Here is a 20,178-nt window from a genome sequence, read left to right on the forward strand (position 1 = left end):
CATTATACATATCTCGGTCAATTTGGGTCAAAGCATCTCTCTCTCTCTCTCTCTCTCTCTCTCTCTCTCTTTCTCTTTCTGTGACTCGCACACGATCACACGGTTCATCCATTTCCAGATTTCCAGTTTGATATTGCCAACGTTATATATATGCATATTTTTTGCGCCATTAATTTTTTTCCTCTGAAAAAAATATTTTATAATTTGTATATATAATTATATAAAATATAAGCGTTATTTATACATTCTTTTCAATATAATATTTCATTATATGTTATAATATACTCTATATATGTCTCATAATATTAGAAATCTTGTAACAATATTAGATTTCTATTATTGCAAGCTTTGTGTGATCGATATATTTGACAATTTGATAATAATTGATCGTAAGCATTGTTAAAACGTGAGAAATTGCAAAACAATTAAATTAATTCGTATATTAATATATCGAGGTGTCGACATGGACGAGAAAAAAAAATGCTCCAGGTGAGGCTCGAACTCACAACCCCGGCATTGCTCACGAACACTGTCTTATAAGTACCGTGCGCTAACCAATTGCGCCACTGGAGCTGTTGAGAATAAGGCCACTAGAACGGGACTTTTCAGACGTGGTATCGATAATATCGCAAACATTTTGTTGCTTGATTTGTAAATGACCGATCTTTGCACGATGATAGATTTCGAATACAATTTTTACTAAAGTCAAGCTAAAAAAGAAACAAGATTTTTTTTATACAATATTACTTCGAGTATATATTTAACATATATTGCGTTACTTATTTATATTTATCTATTCCCGATATCCTATATTCATTAATTTTGCCGCATAAACAATTTGTCAATCTGCAACAATAGTTGTAAAAAAAAAAAAAAAAAATCACGGATAATCGTGTGCGCTCTTTGACAATTCGTGTCTGTCAAATGTATATATATATTTAATTTAGCTGTATATTTTCTGCACTTTCCTGATTATTAAAACCGAACGATTATATATATATAAATTCTAATTTTGAAGGAAGAAAGAAAGAAAAGAAACGCAGAGTATAAAGGATACAACTAAATGAAAATGAAAGCAAAATAAAATACCTGTAAAATGTTAAATTTTTGAAGATGGGCGAGGGGAACGAGAGCGAGGAAAACAAACAGCTGATCTTGATATTCCGATTCGTGAAATTTATATTATGGAATACATCATTCGCGTAATCGTTGGATCGTACAAATTCTACGCAGAATTATTAAAATTGAAACCAAGAACCAAGCTCATGATAGCGTATGATATACACATCAAATTATGGCTTTTGTACATAGAACGCGAAACGTTTGCCGCGCGACAAAAAGACGACGCGACAGCCAATCAACTCTTCGCTCTTACGGAAAAGCGTCAAAATGATTGGCTATTGCAGCGTTCTGTGTGCACAAGCCATAAGTATAGTTGGCAGAAACTGTGAGAAATGGATAGGTTGACAGCATTGCCATAATCACGCACGACTCGTCACGACTATGTCGATGTCGACTGCTATTAAATGCATTTTGACAGTTAACACGCAAGTTGGCTACGATCAGTGAGAGAAAAAAAAATACGAGTGTATCTCGCTATCACGATCGTTACTTTGAAGAATGTCATGTACGTTGATCGCGATAAATATATATGGAGGAATAGACGTAAAATAATGCAATTGTAATAGATCCTTAAACAATATTTCTGAGCGTTTGTAGGCAATTATGAGAATATTGCATGTTGTGTATACGTCTTGTATAATGCATTAATCTTATATCGCTCGAGAATCTATGTCGATTTGATATACATGAATTTGTTTATAATTTAATATTGTATAGTTTATGTAAGAAATATTTATGTTTACAGCAAATGCTGGTCTAAAAGGATTGATTTTTTGCATTAAAAATATGTATAACTAGAAAGATAAAGAATCAGCAATTTATGTGTTTTTTTTTTTTTTTTTTTTTTTTTAGGCATAAAATATGAGTTGGTTTGATGCTACGGGATTTGCCAATTTGGCAAAGTCTGCTCTAAAGGGAGCTCAGAAGACTATAGATAAGGCCTTAGATATCAAGGAGGAGGAACCAAAGGTCATTCAATCGCATGTAGCTGAAACTTCAAATTTTTTTGCGACCTGGGGATTGCAAAATGAAGAAGAAACTAACAAATGTGACAGCAATTCACAAAAACAACAAAATTCCAGCAGTATTTGGGGTAGTTTTACAGGTTCGTTTTTCGAGCCTCCAAAACTCATAGATAACAATGTACGGAAGATTGTCAAACATTCAAAGTCCTTGCAAAGTACTGCCAATCAAGATGAACAACAATGCGAGATGGTATCTTCTACTTCTGTTCCTGAAAAATTGGTGACAACAGATACAAAGCCCTTGGTAACAAAAGATGAATCTGTATATACCGAAAATGAAGGAGAGTCTAGTACTATCAGTGAATCTGTAAATATAAATTGTAACATATCTCAAGAATCTAATGATAAAAATGCATTGGAATGTGATATATCAGAACAATTGTCTCTAGACAATATTGCTTTTACTAGTACTAAAAAAAATATAATTAAAAGTGCCAGTTTAGATTTGGAACAAATGTATTATGCACCAACAACGGATAATATTGACAATGATTCTACAAGCAGCGATGAAAAAGAAGAAGAACAGTATCATAATGAGATGACATTAGAAAGCAATGATACTAATCAAACATCGAGTTCCACTAATGTATTCCATAAAGTACCCAATCCAGTTTCCTCAGAAAGTGATAAGAAGAGCTTGGAAAGTGTGGAAATACTTGGTTCGCAATCTAATACAGATTGTACAACCACGCCAGAATCGGATCTTAATTCTATTACTAATTCCTTAAGTACTTCCCTCATTGGCATCAAGGTGAATTCCGAATCAGTTGAAATATTACCAGACAGTTTGGTAACGTCGCCGAGTTCCGTGGAAGTTCTGGGAGACTGGAAGAGCGACAGCAGTCCTTATTTATCTCCGATAGATCCAAAGAATTCTGAGTCTTCTGTTTTAGATGTGGATCAATGTGTCACTCCATGCGTAGACTGCACAGACTTGTTATTACAGCCGCCGAGTAGAGATCAATTTGCCGAAGCGTCTTCGTCCGATATCTCTCCATACGAATCTCCTATGGAAGAAGTCAAAACATTGAATACCAATTCGTATCCTTGCAGTGTTGATAGCACACCGTCACCCAATGTATTTTCTCAATGTATTAGTTTAGATACGAATAAAAACTCGTTACAAATAACGGCAGACAGCTCGAAAACTTCTCCGGAAAGCGTCGAGGTAATACCAGACGCGGAGGAGCTGGACGAAATGAGTTTAGCCGAAGATTCCTATACTTCAGCTTCTGAAGGTACAATCATGACAGTATTTGAGCCATTACAACAGTTAGACGCTGTTAAAAACAAGATGGAATTGACCGACATGAATGTAAAGATCTCCACAAGAATGCACGATTCTTGTCCAGACGATAGGCAAACATTGGCGAAAGCTTGCATCGAGAACAAATTGAATTTGAGTCTTGACTCATTGAGGGAGAAGCACAATTTGCATTTAACGCTCGAACCGATTACCACACAACCAATCCGTAAATTGGACCATCAATTAGAAGAAGTAAACGAAAAAACGGACGTTTCTACCTTTTCCCAATTGATGAATACCACTATAGAACCACCAGACCCGGACAATTATGCTCAAGTTGAAAACGTAGAGGATACGATGATGGTAGAGAGTAATACCGACCAATATTTAGTATCTACTGATTCGAGCGGAGAAGGAACCTTGCTCCAGAGCAGTTTGGACGATAATGCGACAATGGTTTGCACGAATGACAGTCCCAAAGTGTTAGAAACGCCTTTAACCGCTAGTTCTTATGTAAAAACTATGCTGGCTGACGCTATGGTCGAAAAGGGTGAAATAAATGATATGGAAACTCATTGCACGGAAATACCGCGAGAAAATTCACCTATATCGTCAGAAAGGTATATTACTCGATTCATATATATTATTCAAATTCTTCTGCAAAAAGAAAAAATCTACTTCTTTTACAGTCGTTCCGATCTGGTAAAAATCGGCTCCGACCAAGCCAGTGGACATACAAGCGGAGACGAATTGGAAACCACAACATCGAGCGACATTGAGATAATATCCAGGTATAATAATATTATATATTTTTATTATGTGATCTCTTTAGAATATAAATAATCAAAACACGATTTGTGCTAATAGTCCAAACGGTGATTCAAGTTCGACTCAATCGCGACAGAGTCCCGCAAAGTTGCAATTGGCTAAAGGCAGTGATTTGCTAACAAAAACTTTGAAGACTAGAGGTCATTCCCGAGAATTAAGCGAAATCAGCATAGGATCGGATGAAGCGAATATGGAGATCGAAAAGTTATTGAAACGTGTGCAGGAGATGACTGAGATTTTGGAAGCGAGAGAATCAAAGTTAATTGATGTGAGCAGAATAAACATGGAACTACATGAACGAAATGCAAATCTAATGAAGTAAGATTGTGGTAGCTATAATCTTCATATGAAACTTAAATAACATATTATGAATAAATATCTTTTTTACAGGCAACTCGAGAATTGTGAGAAACATGTGGAACAGAATCAAAACATAAATCAAATTACAGATGAATATACACAGCGTTTATCAGCATTGGAGAGAAAATTTCAACAAGCTATAAGAGAACGCGATCAATTGAGGAAAAATTTAGATCAGTTAAAGTTAGAAGCAGCATCGCGTTTATCGTCACAGGAGATGTTTAATATAAACGCTGAAAAGGATGAAATCATAAAAGAGCTTCGTGAAGAGGGCGAAAAACTTAGTAAACAACAACTTCAACACAGCAACATCATAAAAAAGTTGCGAGTGAAAGAGAAAGAGACCGATGTAACGATAAAGAGTCAAAAGTATTTCGATAAAATTTTAATTTTAATTTTATCGATTTTAATTGTAGAGAAAAAGCGCAATTATATATATAAGAAGAGCAAGTCATAATTAATCGATAAAGTAATTTTTTCCTGTTCACAATCATTTTTTCAGAGAGCAAATAGAGGAGCAGAATACAGAATTGGAAAGATTAAAACGATCGTTACACGCAAAGGAGGAAGTGGAGCGCAGTCAAATAGAAGCCGTTCATACACTGACAGCAAAAACGAAGAAGCAAGAGAAGGAGATATTAACATTGCAAGAAAAATTGGACAATATAACACATAAAACGGAAACCTATAAGAAAAGTTTGGATGCTGCAAAAGTGTGAGTAAAGATATCAATTAATTCTCTAAAATATAAAATACATGCTGTATACGTAATAAAAATTTTTGTATAATAGAGAGTTGGCAGAAAGGAAAGAAACATTGCTAACTATGGAGGAGAAATTGAAAGAAGCTGTGGATAATGCGGGAGAATCGTGTCAACTGTTTGCACAACTGGAAGATTTAAAATTGAAGTATCGTCAAGCTGAGGAAGCTCATGTCAAGTAAATATCCTGCATACCAGGGATTATGTAATTAATGTTTCAATTTTAAATATATAATATTTATCTTTTTGTGATATAGGAGGGAAGAGTTTCTTAAACATGAAAACAGCGAGTTGCTTAAACGATTAGAAGCTGCAGAAGCTAGGAGTGAAGAGTTATCTGAATCTGTCTCAGTAGCAACAAAACCTCTATTAAGGCAACTGGAACAACTTCAAGCAAACTTATTACATAAATCTAATAGTTTCATGAAACAGGAGAAGATTATGTCGGAGAAAAATATTGAATTACAATCAAAAATCGAAAATTTAATGGAAATGGATCATCTTTTAAGAGAAGAGAATGTCAATTTGAAGTCTAAAAAGTCGCAGGTAGAATCAAAGCTCAATTTAAAAGAGAAAGAAAAGGCAAAGTTACAAGAAGCGTATGATAAATTAAAAGAAGAAATTGAAAGATTGTCTGAGCAAAATAAGCAGTAAGTATTTAGAAAATATAGATACATTAAGATGTAATGATATCAAATTTATAACATGTTCAAATTGCAGACATCAAGACAAAATAAAAATTCTCGAGCAGATTCATTCCGATTATGTGCAAGAATTAAAAAGAGAGATAAATGCATTAGAAAATAAATTAGCTGTGGAGAAAGCAGCGACCGAGGCGGAACGAAGAAGAAATAACGCTTTATTGGAACAGCAGCAAAATACTGATGAAGAATCACGATATAGTCCTACTCTCAGTATAGGACAAGAATCCGTTAGTAGCGCGAATAGTGCCTGGCCGGCTGTATGTATAAATGTTATTACAATATTATGGGGTTGATAGCTCATACCTATATTTCTATTACATTTTGTTTTTTTTTTTCCAGTTTAACGATTCAGTATTTGATAATAGTTCTGGAAGATTTCCTCCAATGTCTTACGAAAGCATCAGAGCAGGCTCAAGCAGTACGTCGATCTTTGAAAATTTACAGGCACAACTGAAGCAAAGAGATGGTAAGTATTATTTAATAATATCGATAATCTTTGCTATATTTTTAATCTATTGCCAATTGTAATCTTTTATTATCATTGCAGGTGAAATACAGCAACTTCAATGGGACTTGTCTCGACGGAACACAGAAAGGGATGCATTGAATTCGGAATTGGCAACGTTAACTTTAAAGATCGAAGATTTGAATATAAAAGTCGCGGAAACGCAGACACTTAACGAAAACCTCAGAGAGACACAAACCCGATATGACGCACTGTTGCAAATGTATGGCGAAAAAGTTGAAGAGAATCAGGAATTGCGATTGGATCTAGAAGACATTAAGGAAATGTACAAAACGCAAATTGATCAACTTTTAAAGAGACAAAATTAACGAAAATTTCTCAAAAACGAAGATTTTCGCACAGTTCACATATTTCCCTACAAAACTTTAATTACAAACATGTACTTTAGTGCATGTTCTACTACATATAAAACAGTTTTATAGTGAAGGATTTGTAAAATACATTCTCTGACATATATATTTACATTATCTAGCGCGCATATTTGCAAACATTTGTGATAAAAAATTTAGATCCTGACAAAATTTTAAATGAGATTCTTTCGCAAAATTACATATGAATATATTTATCATGGATTAGTCGAGATAAAGTGAGCTAAAATGGTCTCAAAAAATATCAAAAACTACAATATTAATATATAACTTTTCTGCTTCTTCACATATACATTGTTATTATTATTATTTCTTGTGTATATAGTTATTATGTCTTAGATTTTTATTTTAATTTAATATCAGGGAAGATTGTGTGATAATGGATTGTATAATAATGTTCAAATATAATACAAAATGTGTATATATAATGCAATGACAATGTACTTTATCATATAAATGTAATAATATATATATATATATATATATATTATTAATAATATATATAATAATATATAATATATATGAGTATTAATGATTTTTCTAGGATAATAAATATGAATAATATATGCTATATAAAAACCCATGTATAAATTAGGAGTATTAAATCCACTTTCTTGATATTTATGTGAATAGATATATATAAAGAGATATAACGTATAATTAACGTAAATGATATGTAATAAATCTATAATTCTAAATATTACGCGAACGTGATATGCGCGGTAATTGACGTCTATCTATTTCATACCGTGTGATATCATGTCCGCGTTGGTTATATTTAGAACGAATTAGTGCAACAAGATGCATCGCCCGTAGAGAGTCGCAATTACGAGTGCATTTCAAATGTTATAATTTCTTTCGGCAAAATATTATTCACTCTCCAAATTGTTCTCGTGTACCGCCAATTCTTGCCACGCAGATCTCCGGATTTTTTTTATTTATCTCCAAGCTAATCTCCAAATTCTGTGAGTATATTAAAAGTAAATATATATGTATGTATATATCCCAACATATATTTTCCTCGATCTTTTTTTTTCTCACGTATGAATCGTCTACATGAATTTTAAAAATGCACGATGAATTTATAAAATTTTCTTTTCATAATCAAAATCACTACTTTTGACATTAATATATATGTCGATATATAATGATTTAATTAAGGAATATTAATATATGTCATTAAAAGATTTTAAATTACGCTTTTTTGGTAAGCTTTATCATCAACTATATATTTTGAGAATTGTAGGATGCAAACATATCGAAAAGAAAAAATATTTTTCATTATGCATTTAGTTTTTGGTGTTTAAATGTCTTGAATTTTTATCTAGGTTACAATGAGAATGTTATGAAAAACATTAAATATATATTGAAAAAATATATTTACTTCTTAAAACATGCTTTGATATAATATATCCTTTATCATAGAAGAATATTCAACATGGGTGACCAAATTCTGATAACAGGCAGATATATAAAAGTTGCTAATCCACAAAGAAAAAGAATGATTACACCAGATGTAATCTTGCATACCAGAGATGTAATGATTCCTGTTATAAAATCTGTACCATTCAAGCAGAGCTTTAACATTCCCTTGTCAGAAAATAAACATCAAATTCTATTGGCACAAGACTACAGAAATAATCCTGCATTATTGTTCTCGGAAACACCATCGCATACATTGTATAATCCTATGGAAAACTTACTTGAGGTCAATCAAAATATCTTTTCATGTTCTCTAAAAAATGTATTTGTTTTTATTATATATTTTTTCAAATTATATTAAAAGATATTAGAAAAATTTTGCTAAAAATATCTCAATTAATTTATATTTCAAACTTGAAACTATATAGGTGAAGAGGCTCAATTATTGGAAACTCAGGAATCAAAGTACAAAGTATACTATTTCTGAAAAAACAAACTCTCAAAATATTAAGAAAAAAAATATTTCGCAAAATTCATGTCCCTCGAGGACATTGTCCTGCAAGAAAAAAAGTAATACGTTACATTTTCCTAATACAATGCAATTTCAACCAACAAAAAAGGACGAAAATTTGCACAAGACAAGTTCAAAATCCATAAAACTGTCAAGAAAGTGCGATCTGTCACAAATCAGAGAAAATCAGTTAAGATATAAAGATAAATCTGTAGTTATGCCAAAGATGGAAATACCAATTAACAATATTAGCAATATTAAAATAAGCAAACCATCGATTATATCGTTACAAAGTCAATCCTTCCACGATTTTACTGGCACTGTTTCCACAGTATCGTTATCATCAGTGCCCAGTTTTAAACTTGAAAACAAAAAAACATTTGCAAATATTGAAAATAGGAGGTTGGTATCTAGATTAGAATCGAATTATTTGCAACCTAATAACAGCGAATATGAATTAAATGTGTTACATTATGAGAATGATAATTCGTTAGAAAATAACTTGTCACATTTTTCACCATCTCATTTAAAATCCAATATAAATTGGTCTTCCACTGACAACATCGGTTCAATCAAGATGCAGGATATTATTGAAATTCCTGCTAATAAAAAAAGGAATAGAATCATGGAATATGCAACAGAAAAGCGTCACAAATGTCCATATGATCCATATGATACCATACGTAACATTAAATATTCATGGGCAACAGATAGTTGGATGCCATCTTCTCAGAAAAAAGAATATAACAAAGAACGTGAAATAAAAAATATGGAATGGTATGGCAGAAAGCCTTACAATTGTAAAATAAAATATTCCTGGCAAGCTATTGGGACAAGCACACAAACATCATACAGCTTGTTACAAGATTTGCTAAATGATACTGATACAAAAAGCAATATGTCTACATACAAAATATGCAACATAAAATATTCTTGGCAAATTATAGGAACTAGTACACAAGCATCTTTGTGTACTATCAATTGTAATGAACAAGATTATTGGAATGGCATGTCGCTGACACCAAATAAAAATTATAACGGGAACAATGTCCAAATTGACAATAATGAAACAGGTTACACTAAATTGCAAGATCATTCAGCAAAGTATTCAGAAAAAAGATTGAAAAGATATTTAATATTAAACAATCAGCAAACTCAAACTTTTGCTGAGAAAGAAGTTCAAGCTGATACTAATGATTACTATGCAAAATATTCTTGGCATAATTTAATAAAGCAATATCTAATTCAATAGAAAATTCAATGTAATTTTTACGAAATGTTAATACTTACATATATATTTATATGAATTTTGTATCAGAGAAAATTTTGCAATTATTAATATTAATTTAAATCATTGAACATTTTTTCAGATATGGAACAAATTTTAGAAGCACTGACCAATCAAAGCCTATCAGATAAATCGGAAATAGAACAAATTGACAATCGCGATGAATTATTAGATAGATATATGATAAAACCGTTAATACCAAATCCTAGCAAGAATTCTGTGATATCTAATAACGGCAATGAAAAGACGAAAAAGGAAGAACTTTTGATGAGATTAACATACACATTGAAAAAGTTAAATCGATATGAACGAAACGATAAGAATTATGATACAAATGTAGCACAGCTTGAAGCAGAAGGTATTTTTACACAGAAAGAAGTACTGTCACGAAATGTAGAAAAGGATATCAAAGGCATTATACAATCTGTGCAAGAATACATAACAAAATTGGATTATCAATTAAAGGATCTTGACAATGCTGATCAGCAGGTAAATATATTCTTAGAATATATTGATTTCGTTTCATCAAAATTGATGTTTGCTTTTACACTTGGTAACTACAATAACATGAGGAAATTGTGTTTTATCAGATAGAAAATAGTATGAGGAAAACGTTAAAAGATGTAGATGGAACATTTCAATCTTTATTAGATGATGTGTGCTATGAAATCAATAAGAGACGCGAGGAATTGATATTGGAAGCAGAGATTCACAAGCATGAGAGTCTAATACCGCTGAGAGCTTGTAGAAGGGAAGTGGAGGCACAGATACAAAATGCGCAGAACATTATATCTATGAGCGAAAATATACAGCATCCACATCGATATAGCACAAACAAATTTGAAAAGATAATTGCTGCTAGTAATGATATAGGCAGGTTAGTGTATTCACGATTATAATAGAAAGATTATCGAAATAATTTTATACTAATGTAAGCGTTATTTTTAAATTATTGTCAAGGATACCGGCAGTGCCGTATTCCGAGGAGCTCCCAAATATAAATTTCGATCGTTCATTAAACTCTTATAAAGAAGAGATCATTGAACAAATATCGAAGCTCGGCTGCATTTCTCGTACAGTACCCGTTCAGATAACGAATATCGAGGAGAGACCAGCGGGTTTATTCGTCAAATGGCACATAACTAATCCCGAATACACTGCCGAGGAACAAACATTTATCGTAGAAAAGGCGAACGGGGAAATTCTCGACCCGATGTCGCGCGAGTTTGAGACTGTGTATAAAGGATCTGAAACTTTCTGTTTTGTCAGAAATATACCTGTTAATCAGCCAGTCACGCTTAGAATCAGAATACAAGCAGACAATGTAGCAAAAAGTGTACATCACATTGCACGGACTTCTATACCACCATATAGTACGTACAGAGAACAATGTATAATTTTTACATTAAAATTAATTTTTTTTGATATATAAAAACTATAAAATAGATTTGACTTTTTTTATATAGTATAATTTGAACTAACAGATAAATAACTTTAAAAATGTTTTGCGTTTTATTAATATAATAATGTAAAAATCATTTACAATTGCAGGCTGGGAACTCGATAATAAACATTATATGATCACTAATAATGGTAAAACGGCTGCTAAACTCACAGACACTACAAGCACATTGTTTTCACATGGTCCTCAGTTTGACGCAAATCACATAATCGAGTTCAAGGTGATTGCATGCAACAGAATTTTATTATTTATATTTTTCGGCTTTGTTGTGTAATTTATCTATAATATTTATGATACAGTTCTTAGAAGTTTCGCCCGAAGGAGATAATGACGAAGGTATCGCATTGGTTTACAATCCACGAGACAGTCACGACACTTTAAAAAGAACGGCATCATTGATGATCACATCTTGTGGAAAGATCTTCATGGATGGTAATGAGAAATTGATGCGCCTGCCAAAAATGTGTTTTGGTACGAACATTACGATCTCAGCTTTTCGAAAAAATTCTCAAATATTGCGAGTGAATATCGAATCTGAAAATAAATGTGTCACATATGATTGGCGTGTGCAAACGCCGCTGTTCTTTGCCGCGCGTTTTACCGAGTACAAAAAATGGAGTTTAATGGTTAAATGAGATACAAGAGTTATTTTTCTTACACAAAACGCAATGTAATTCTGTAAATAAACAGAAAGTGCCTTACGCACAGGAAACATTCAACCTGAACATCCTCTGCAACCACAATGTATACATTCTACTATTCGGCCTTCCTCGAGTTTACCCTTTGGCACTCTGCAAATGCAGTTTGTGCCAAAATTCGTGTCTCTTGTTTGAATGCATCGTAAGCAACATAAATTTTCATATCCGACCTTTTTCCACTTGGCAATCAAGTTTTTATCGGCGATATTTTCATTTAAACAGTAATCGTACAATTCTGAAATAAAAATACAGAGAAATCAGAGATGCAGTTTTCAATTAAAATTAAAAATGTCAGAATTATATTACAACTCACCGCGACTTATTGCTTTTCTCCTATAAAATAGATCGTATATATAACGAGACTTCTGATGGTGGATTTTAAATATCGGCCATAAAGATTCTTGTTTTCTTTTGCCTTCATGAGGCTCCGTTTCGGCTATAATAAAATAAATTGTCTTCAAAAACATTCTTTTCGTTAAAATATGAAATAGTTAACCTTACAAAGCAAACATACCTTCGCGCATTTTTTGCTCCAATTCTTCCAGAGTTGGTTCGATCAGCTCCCAGCCATCCGGAGGCGGTTTTTTGCTTCGTCGTACTTTCGGCATGCTTTATTCTACTTTATAATATTTTTCTTTTAAAAATATATTATGCTTTCAAATATTCTATAAAGTAATCACCATTTTGGATACTTCAAATTCTTGTGTATTCACAATGATGTGTAATGTGTATATGTGCTCTCGATATTACAATCGTTTGATTGGCTAATGGGAATAAGAAGACAAAAATCTCTTTGTTTTGATTGATTAATCTTCGGACGCGTTTCGGAACACTTCAATAAAATGCTTCCTCGCTTGTGGCGCGCTCTAAAAAGTAGACGTCTGAAGGAACTAAATATTGATATGCCATAAACTCCTAGATTTAAATATGCATATTACATTCCACGCTTCAAAAGAATGAATTTTTAAAGTAAATAAGATTAAAGATATTAAGTTTCGCTATTAAAATTTTTCATTAAATCTAAAATGTAGTAATTAAAATTAATTAAAGATTAAATGTCTAATGAGATTTGTTTAATAAATGTTAACTCGATGACAGAGATCAATCTTTAATAATTTTGTCAATTAAGAATTACTTTGAATAAGCAGGATCTCTCGCTTTCATCAAATTTAATATGACAAATTATTATAATAAATTGATTATTGTAAATTTCAAATGATACAAACAAATGTATAATCATTAGATGGAATCGACAAAGTATAAAATGATTTAAAAGAATTAAATTCTTTAAAAGTATAAAATGATTTAAAAGAAAGAAAAATTTATGTATACTAACAATGACATAAATATCTCATAAATCGTTTAATCTCATATGTTGTTTTTAAATTATAATACAGTAAAAATATATATTTATGTTTGGTATTCCTTTGCTTTTTCCTTAGCTTTCGCAACATCTTCTTCACTCACTGATGGTTGTAATCCACATGTTAATTCTTCCTCCCTAATAAACGCAAGCTTCTCCGCTTTCTCTATATAAAACTGCTTTTGTAACATTTTTAATTCCTTTTTGTAAATGTTTAATTTATCCTGCTTGAGTTTGTCACAATGCTTTTGTGTTAAACGTCTTAAAGAATCTTTTCTAGTAATCTGCATTGGTGGCCTATAAAAAGAATTTTATATATATTTAGAAAATTAAAATTTCTACAATTATATAATATATATGTAAAATATCTCAAAAGATATATAGAGAAAAGAATTGTTATTTAATAAAAGTCTTTTTTCTTACTCGGGTAATGGTGCATAAACAAGATTGAGTTTCTCCAAAACCCATTCAAAACGTTTATAATCCCAGGTTCGCAAATGTTTCAACCATTTTTTTCGCCTATCAATCGCTGTTTTTAAATGAACTTTCGATATTGAATGCTTGGGATGTTCTTTTAAAAACTCTTGCAACTCAAGTATTCGGCTAGTGAACATAGCAACTGAAAAGTAAAAAAACAATAGTAGATGTTACTTTTTATTCTTTTATTTCACAATAACGAATATTATTTATTAGAGTTATATATTACTTCGAACTTCTGGCGATGTCCGATCAAATTCATGTCTCTTTACCAATTCCAGAATTTTCTCCTGCTTCATGCTTTTTGTTTTATCAGGATATAGGAATTGTAGGGTGAACATTTTTTTAACTATGTCGCTGGCACTGATATAAAAACATTAGACATAGATAACACATTGAGTTAGAATGTATTTATTAATTATATCAGTACTTACTCTTTCAACTCAGGTGATTCCGCGTAATCCTTGGCAATGTCTGTTGGCTTGACTTCAATTTTTAATCCCTTATCACCACTTTTTTCAGGCGAAAAAGGCGAGACTGGTTCAGGTCGTGTCCAGGTGATTTTATAGTCGGCTACAGTAGTAGCGTTCCTTCTCGAAAGATTACCAGCATTTCTCAATAAATTTGCGGCTGTTCGTTTACAATTATTTATTATTACATTCATCGTGTTGGTTCTTTTATTACTTTGACTTGCTTAAATTCCAGCCAGCAATTTATAACCTATTTGCCACCATCGATCGAACTTATTTAGCCGTGATTCAAACCAGTTTATAACCAGGGGATAACATGTAATGCGCAAAACGCTCTGCGCATTACACGTACACGGTTCACGCTTGTGTACGTTATCCCCTCCACACGCTGTGGCTGTGGCAGCGTCTCAAAACTGGCATCACTGAATTCAAACCCCATTTAGCGGAGACTCGAACCGAAATCGAACGGGTTCCGATTTATCGACGTTTTCTCGTGTGCGGTTAATGGTGCCGTGTCGGCTGTCTACGTCTGTCTGGTCTGCTCTTCTGTTATTACGGGAGGCACGAAAAATGGCCTGCTCCGCTATACGGTCGCCCGTTCTTCGTAATTCTACGGTATGGCAAGCTTTATGAGCGCATATCTCGATGATCATGCATATCTTGCCGGATATCGTATCATTTACCCTTTACTTTGCCTGTAATATAGATGTTATATAAATCGTTGAAAAACTATACGTATGTGCTAATTTTGTGTGACAATTTTAAATCGCTCGAATAATTTTTCAGCAAAAAGCGATTGTAAATATCATCTCGTCGAAATCGAAATTATTTTCAAAACTCAATTGTACTACATTTCACAATCGTGCAATTATATCCATGTCTTATCTCATTAAAATGTTCTATGACTATATAATGTCTTTGCATAAATGAAAGAACTTTAAGCTATTACATTCTTTAAATATTTTATGATTTTACATTTTATCTTTTTTTTTAAAATATACTTTAACATTTGTTAGGTAAGGCGTTACGCAGTTGCCGCAGCAGCTCAGTGCTCCAGCGCGGCAGTTCCTGAGCTCCAGGTTTTGTCGAGCAATAAGGTAACCGTCGCTGCACTCGATAATAATAGTCCCATCGCCCAAGTATCCATTATCTTCAGGTATGAAAATAATAAATTAATAATTAGTACCGTTGCCTTGGATAAAATAATTTTTTTCTTATAATTGTTTTTATATTTAGAGCTGGCTCGCGCAATGAGACATACAATACCCAAGGTATAACGCATCATCTTCGTATCGCTGCTGGTTTAAGTACTTGTAGATCGACCACCTTTGGAATAACCAGAAATATCCAACAACTTGGTGGAAATTTAGTTGCTACCACAGATCGTGAAAGTATTGCTTACACATTACAAATTACAAGAAATAATTTGTAGGTAGCACTTTATTAAAATATGTACTTATTAAGTAATTCTAAGCATTTATATTCTTGTATTATATGATAAGAGACAAAGCTTTGACTTGGCTGGAGGATGTCGCCACGCAGCAAGTGTTCAAACCATGGGAAATAGCCGATCAGCTACCCAGACTGCGCTATGAATTGTCCATGATACCTGAAACAACCCGTATAATGGAATTGTTACACAAAGCAGCCTACCATACTGGATTAGGGTATTCCCTGTATTCGCCAAAGAGACAACTTGGAAAGATCAATACAGAAGCTGTATGTATGATAAGCTATATGTAATGTCGTATACTAATATATATTATAAGGAATAAGTTTTTCTTTACAGTTACAACATTTCGTCAACAGCTGGTTCACTGGCTCCAATTGCGCGGTTGTTGCAACAGGCGTGCCGCTATCGGACATATCTCAGTTCGCTTCGAATCTGAAAGTGTGTTCAGGTGATAATGTCGCGGAAACCGCCAAGTATCATGGAGGGGAAATTCGCAAGGAACGATCCTCCGAGTTGTCCACTGTAGCGGTAGCTGTTGAAGCCGCGGGTTTGAACAAGGAGAAAGATGCTCTCGCTTGCGCTATCCTGCAGAGAGCAGTCTGTTCTGGTCCGCGTGTAAAATGGGGCTCAAGCGCGTCTCCATTGCAGAAGGAGATATCCAGCGCGACAAGCGTTGATCAATTTGCCATTGCAGCATTCAATGCCTCCTACAGCGATTCTGGACTATTTGGTTTCGTTTTATCTTCTGTACCCAGTTGCGCCGCTTCTGTATGTATCGCTCATAAAGATGATGAATTTAAAATAATTTTTTATCTGGTACATATGTACGAAAACAAATGTTTCGTAGGTAACTAAAGCTGCTGCTGCATATCTGAGATCGCCGAAGCTCTCCGATGCTGATATCGCTCGCGGTAAGACTACGTTGAAAGCAGAGATATTATACGCAGCGGATAATGAGCCTGCGCTTTTGGAGAATCTGGGACAGCAAGCAATTCTAAAAAAACGCGCGTACCAGCTGTCTGCTCTCGTTGCGGAAGTGGACAAAGTAACGGCATCCGATGTTAAATTGGTACGTTTCAGATTTCGTTTCCCACAATATCATTTGTTAATCTGAGATTTTTGTATACAATTTATTCTCTTTTGCACATTCTTAGAAGAAATATTTTTCTTTAATCCGATTTTCCGTATATACAATTTATATATATTATATAACATATATCTGCAATCAACAAATACAAACAATTTTATTCCTTTACGGCTTTCAGGTTGCCGGGAAACTCGGTAGCGGAAAATTGTCGCTGGCCGCGATTGGAGATTTATCCAACGTTCCTTATGTCGATGAATTAAAGTAGATATAATGTCGAAAATCTGGACAGTATCTGTAAATTCCCGATTTTTAAATCTTCTGTCTAGTTTTAAAAAAGTGTAGAATCTATCTGCGATATTAATAAAAAGATAACATCGCTGTAATTCGCATAGTTTGACATCTGCCTTAGATATCTTATTTACTTCCAATATGGAAAGAGAGAAGATATGTAAAATAAGATGATAAAAAATGCAATATGGAAATTTCTTGTGTGTTAATTATTTTTCAGTAGCGTTTATATAATTTACATCTATGGCGTCAAACGAATGGAAAAATATGTATAAAAAATACATCTTCGTACACTTTATCTATATTGGATGAAAGATGTGCATATCTCTCATATATTTAATTTATAATTTAATAAAGTTTTATTTCTTCTATAGAATAAAATTTATTGTGTCTTCTAGAAGAAGATCGTAATGATTTTCCGTTATTTGTCCTGTCTATTATGGGCCTCAAATTCTCGAGATCTTGCAAGAACTGAAACTAATAATGAAAGTAATCTCTATTAAATATAGAAGACGATAGAATATTATACATATGGAGAATAATTTTGACACACTTACATGCTCTTCTATGATGGAATTTAGCTTATTGAAAAGCTCTAAAACATGTGCATCTTGTGACAATAGATAATGTTGATAGTGAGAATCGAGAAGCATACAAGACCACTCGTATAGTTGCTGATCACTTGGCTCCAAATTATCGTCAAGTGAGTCCATTTCTTCATTCAACTTATGCATTAAATATTCCAACAGTTTAAGCACTTCGTCGAAAGTTAAACCGGTTTTCAAGTGAGGTAACAAAGACGCACTAGAATAACTGATACTAAATATTTTATCTAGAAAACTGTTTCTCGAATAAAGGTTATTAGCTTTCGATACACTATCAGTAGTACCGTTTTGCACAGGAACGAATATCTTGTCTGGACGATTCAAGGCAAATGCTAGAAGATGCACCAGTAACTTTTCCGGCAAATCTTTAAATGTGTCAAGACACCAGCGAATCGACGCGACGTCGTCAGATTCCGTCAGGGATGGGATCAACGTCTCCTGTATCACAGCGTCGCTCCATCCTTCGTTCAAATAAGTGTGGATTTGTTTAGAGATATTTGAAGGTATTCGGCCTATCGCCGAGTGCTTCGTTCGCTTTTGGCACTTGTCCCATTGAGCCACTGTCGCTTCTTGTATCACGACGATATCGTCCGCGTCATTTTCATTGTTCTTGAAACGCAAGGAGGAGCCTAGCATAGCAGCTATTCTTTGCGGCGCAAGATGATAAGGAGCGACGGCCAAATGTCTGTTTGCCGCAAGCAACAATTTATCCTCCACTTTCCAGAGTTTGGCGTCCTTAGTATAAAGCTTCAGCTTTTGCGCTGCTTGTACCAATTTGAACTGTACATTGTATATCATTAGTATAGCGCCTTCGTCCGTAACATCAGCACCGTAAACCGCTATAGTTGTTTCGTTCAAGTGCGTCATGACCACAGGATAGTTTGTATTGATATTAGTAATTACACTGATCAACTTGCTAGATTCTGGATCGGAAGATGTCCCTGTCAAGAAGTGACTGTACAATCTACCGTGCGACCCTGAAATAATTTAACAATATCAATTAATATATCTCACCATAAAAAAAAAAAAAATTAAATTTTGCATCTAACAATTGATCATACGTACATAAAGTTAACAGATATGCATTGTTCTTGTAGTGTATTACTGCATGGCCCATGAGATCCTCCGATCTTCGTTTTAATTCTATCCTCTTGATGGTATCTGCTCTTTCCAAGCAAGTAACATCCTCCAGTTTGACTATTACATAGTTATAAATCTCCTCTATCTTTGTTAAACAAAACAAACTTGTCTTCCCATTTAAATGTATCAATTGACAATCCAATAACTTTTCTTTAACTTTGGTTATACCCTTGCTTGTCCATGTCTTCCTGTTTGCAATTGCCCACTCTAGGGAAGCAGTAGCTCCATTCTGCTGGATCAGAATAGGTGGCATATCGCCGTATTGTAAAATAGCGTAAAGTGGCGACTGAAACTTGTATCCTTTCACGTTGTTCAAGTCTGCTTCCTCTTCTGACCAAATTCGTACCTTTCTCTCATTGAAGGCAGCAGCATAACGCTGTTTACATTTGTCGTAGATGACCTGTGTCGTCAATCTTTCCTTGCTCGACCAGCTGCTGATCTGCTTCAAGTCTTGCAGCTGCAAATACGTACGAATCAATTAAAACGATTCACAGATGAATTAACAATTAAAACACAGTAAGTGTTAGCTAATATCTTACTTTATATCGTATAACTATGTTTCTGCCAAGAGTCACTATCGCACAACCCGGTTCCTTGTCTTTTTCGACGCCCAATAAATTCTGTTGGTCGATGAGCGGACACAGCGTATAATATGAATTGAGTTTCGCCATTCTCGTAAACGCTTCCTTGCCGTAACATAGAGCGTTTGTCGAAATTTGTCGTTTACAGGAGAAATAAAGAGAGACAAGAGCACACGTGCCGAATAGTCGCTGTATGTATTTGCAAGGAGCTTTTTTACCGACACAGTAGTAATATTTTGAAACTTCTAATATCGACATTATTATTCGTTCACAAGTTAGCTCTTTGCATTTCCAACCGCGGCAAATAATAAATGTTCTGTTTATCGATCGACAAGATTCGCAAAATATTGTTCGCAGAAAATCGTGACGAAGCCATTCGTGTCTGGCGGGAAGA

General features: G+C 33.7%; 6 protein-coding genes and 1 non-coding gene across 9 annotated transcripts; 3 read left to right on the plus strand and 4 right to left on the minus strand.

The window, feature by feature from the left end:
* Window positions 1-481: 481 nt before the first annotated feature.
* On the minus strand, window positions 482-573 carry Trnai-uau (transfer RNA isoleucine (anticodon UAU)). Its single transcript is given in 2 exon segments — window positions 482-517; window positions 536-573. It is a non-coding gene; the product is annotated as a tRNA-Ile (tRNA).
* A 921-nt stretch (window positions 574-1,494) lies between these two features.
* Window positions 1,495-7,332, plus strand: Tmf (TATA element modulatory factor). Its single transcript, XM_070307074.1, has 11 exons — window positions 1,495-1,627; window positions 1,975-4,013; window positions 4,083-4,184; window positions 4,261-4,539; window positions 4,612-4,950; window positions 5,084-5,296; window positions 5,373-5,519; window positions 5,599-5,991; window positions 6,062-6,302; window positions 6,385-6,511; window positions 6,593-7,332. Exons 2-11 carry the CDS (start codon window positions 1,984-1,986, stop codon window positions 6,877-6,879), a joined length of 4,158 nt encoding a protein of 1,385 aa, XP_070163175.1. The 5' UTR covers window positions 1,495-1,627; window positions 1,975-1,983; the 3' UTR covers window positions 6,880-7,332.
* Window positions 7,333-7,675: 343 nt separating this feature from the next.
* LOC138939404 (putative leucine-rich repeat-containing protein DDB_G0290503) lies at window positions 7,676-12,347 on the plus strand. The gene is made up of 8 exons (XM_070307159.1): window positions 7,676-7,904; window positions 8,365-8,647; window positions 8,790-10,114; window positions 10,223-10,649; window positions 10,751-11,037; window positions 11,121-11,533; window positions 11,712-11,842; window positions 11,922-12,347. The coding sequence occupies exons 2-8, from the start codon at window positions 8,378-8,380 to the stop codon at window positions 12,255-12,257; spliced, it is 3,189 nt and encodes a 1,062-aa protein (XP_070163260.1). The 5' UTR covers window positions 7,676-7,904; window positions 8,365-8,377; the 3' UTR covers window positions 12,258-12,347.
* L(1)10bb (BUD31-like protein) lies at window positions 11,647-13,042 on the minus strand. Of its 3 annotated transcripts, none has more exons than XR_011447837.1 (4): window positions 12,835-13,042; window positions 12,634-12,756; window positions 12,281-12,555; window positions 11,647-12,156 (listed from the first exon to the last, which is right to left on the minus strand). XR_011447837.1 is itself a non-coding variant. In XM_070307158.1 (4 exons), the coding sequence occupies exons 1-3, from the start codon at window positions 12,926-12,928 to the stop codon at window positions 12,338-12,340; spliced, it is 435 nt and encodes a 144-aa protein (XP_070163259.1). In that variant the 5' UTR covers window positions 12,929-13,042; the 3' UTR covers window positions 11,648-12,156; window positions 12,329-12,337. The 3 variants fall into 3 exon arrangements, 2 of the variants coding, with proteins under 2 accessions (XP_070163258.1, XP_070163259.1); XM_070307158.1 differs by having other exon boundaries at window positions 11,648-12,156; window positions 12,329-12,555; XM_070307157.1 differs by having other exon boundaries at window positions 11,647-12,555.
* A 635-nt stretch (window positions 13,043-13,677) lies between these two features.
* Window positions 13,678-14,957, minus strand: Bonsai (small ribosomal subunit protein uS15m). Its single transcript, XM_070307042.1, has 4 exons — window positions 14,595-14,957; window positions 14,390-14,523; window positions 14,107-14,302; window positions 13,678-13,980 (listed from the first exon to the last, which is right to left on the minus strand). Exons 1-4 carry the CDS (start codon window positions 14,822-14,824, stop codon window positions 13,731-13,733), a joined length of 810 nt encoding a protein of 269 aa, XP_070163143.1. The 5' UTR covers window positions 14,825-14,957; the 3' UTR covers window positions 13,678-13,730.
* A 159-nt stretch (window positions 14,958-15,116) lies between these two features.
* On the plus strand, window positions 15,117-17,553 carry Uqcr-c2 (Ubiquinol-cytochrome c reductase core protein 2). The gene is made up of 7 exons (XM_070307041.1): window positions 15,117-15,245; window positions 15,647-15,786; window positions 15,867-16,058; window positions 16,133-16,349; window positions 16,420-16,851; window positions 16,931-17,152; window positions 17,349-17,553. Exons 1-7 carry the CDS (start codon window positions 15,135-15,137, stop codon window positions 17,433-17,435), a joined length of 1,401 nt encoding a protein of 466 aa, XP_070163142.1. The 5' UTR covers window positions 15,117-15,134; the 3' UTR covers window positions 17,436-17,553.
* On the minus strand, window positions 17,232-19,989 carry LOC138939347 (nucleolar protein 11). The gene is made up of 4 exons (XM_070307040.1): window positions 19,743-19,989; window positions 19,129-19,660; window positions 18,016-19,040; window positions 17,232-17,935 (listed from the first exon to the last, which is right to left on the minus strand). Exons 1-4 carry the CDS (start codon window positions 19,872-19,874, stop codon window positions 17,807-17,809), a joined length of 1,818 nt encoding a protein of 605 aa, XP_070163141.1. The 5' UTR covers window positions 19,875-19,989; the 3' UTR covers window positions 17,232-17,806.
* Window positions 19,990-20,178: the final 189 nt, after the last annotated feature.

Source organism: Polyergus mexicanus, unplaced genomic scaffold (assembly GCF_030449975.1).
Source record: "Polyergus mexicanus isolate NDT 795.1 unplaced genomic scaffold, iyPolMexi1.0 SCAF_14, whole genome shotgun sequence".
NCBI lineage: Eukaryota > Metazoa > Arthropoda > Insecta > Hymenoptera > Formicidae > Polyergus > Polyergus mexicanus.

Coding starts and splice junctions, on each gene's coding strand:
- Tmf (XM_070307074.1), top strand. CDS start 1,984: ATGAGTTGGTTTGATGCTACGGGATTTGCCAATTTGGCAAAGTCTGCT. Junction 4,014..4,082: donor TCACCTATATCGTCAGAAAG/GTATATTACTCG, acceptor CTTCTTTTACAG/TCGTTCCGATCTGGTAAAAA. Junction 5,520..5,598: donor GCTGAGGAAGCTCATGTCAA/GTAAATATCCTG, acceptor TTTGTGATATAG/GAGGGAAGAGTTTCTTAAAC.
- LOC138939404 (XM_070307159.1), top strand. CDS start 8,378: ATGGGTGACCAAATTCTGATAACAGGCAGATATATAAAAGTTGCTAAT. Junction 11,038..11,120: donor GCTAGTAATGATATAGGCAG/GTTAGTGTATTC, acceptor ATTATTGTCAAG/GATACCGGCAGTGCCGTATT. Junction 11,534..11,711: donor GACTTCTATACCACCATATA/GTACGTACAGAG, acceptor TTACAATTGCAG/GCTGGGAACTCGATAATAAA.
- Bonsai (XM_070307042.1), bottom strand. CDS start 14,824: ATGAATGTAATAATAAATAATTGTAAACGAACAGCCGCAAATTTATTG. Junction 14,303..14,389: donor GACATCGCCAGAAGTTCGAA/GTAATATATAAC, acceptor TTTACTTTTCAG/TTGCTATGTTCACTAGCCGA. Junction 13,981..14,106: donor GTTTATGCACCATTACCCGA/GTAAGAAAAAAG, acceptor TTCTTTTTATAG/GCCACCAATGCAGATTACTA.
- Uqcr-c2 (XM_070307041.1), top strand. CDS start 15,135: ATGGTGCCGTGTCGGCTGTCTACGTCTGTCTGGTCTGCTCTTCTGTTA. Junction 15,246..15,646: donor CCGTTCTTCGTAATTCTACG/GTATGGCAAGCT, acceptor AACATTTGTTAG/GTAAGGCGTTACGCAGTTGC. Junction 15,787..15,866: donor CAAGTATCCATTATCTTCAG/GTATGAAAATAA, acceptor TTTTATATTTAG/AGCTGGCTCGCGCAATGAGA.
- LOC138939347 (XM_070307040.1), bottom strand. CDS start 19,874: ATGGCGAAACTCAATTCATATTATACGCTGTGTCCGCTCATCGACCAA. Junction 19,661..19,742: donor ACATAGTTATACGATATAAA/GTAAGATATTAG, acceptor ACGTATTTGCAG/CTGCAAGACTTGAAGCAGAT. Junction 17,936..18,015: donor ATTCCATCATAGAAGAGCAT/GTAAGTGTGTCA, acceptor TTTCATTATTAG/TTTCAGTTCTTGCAAGATCT.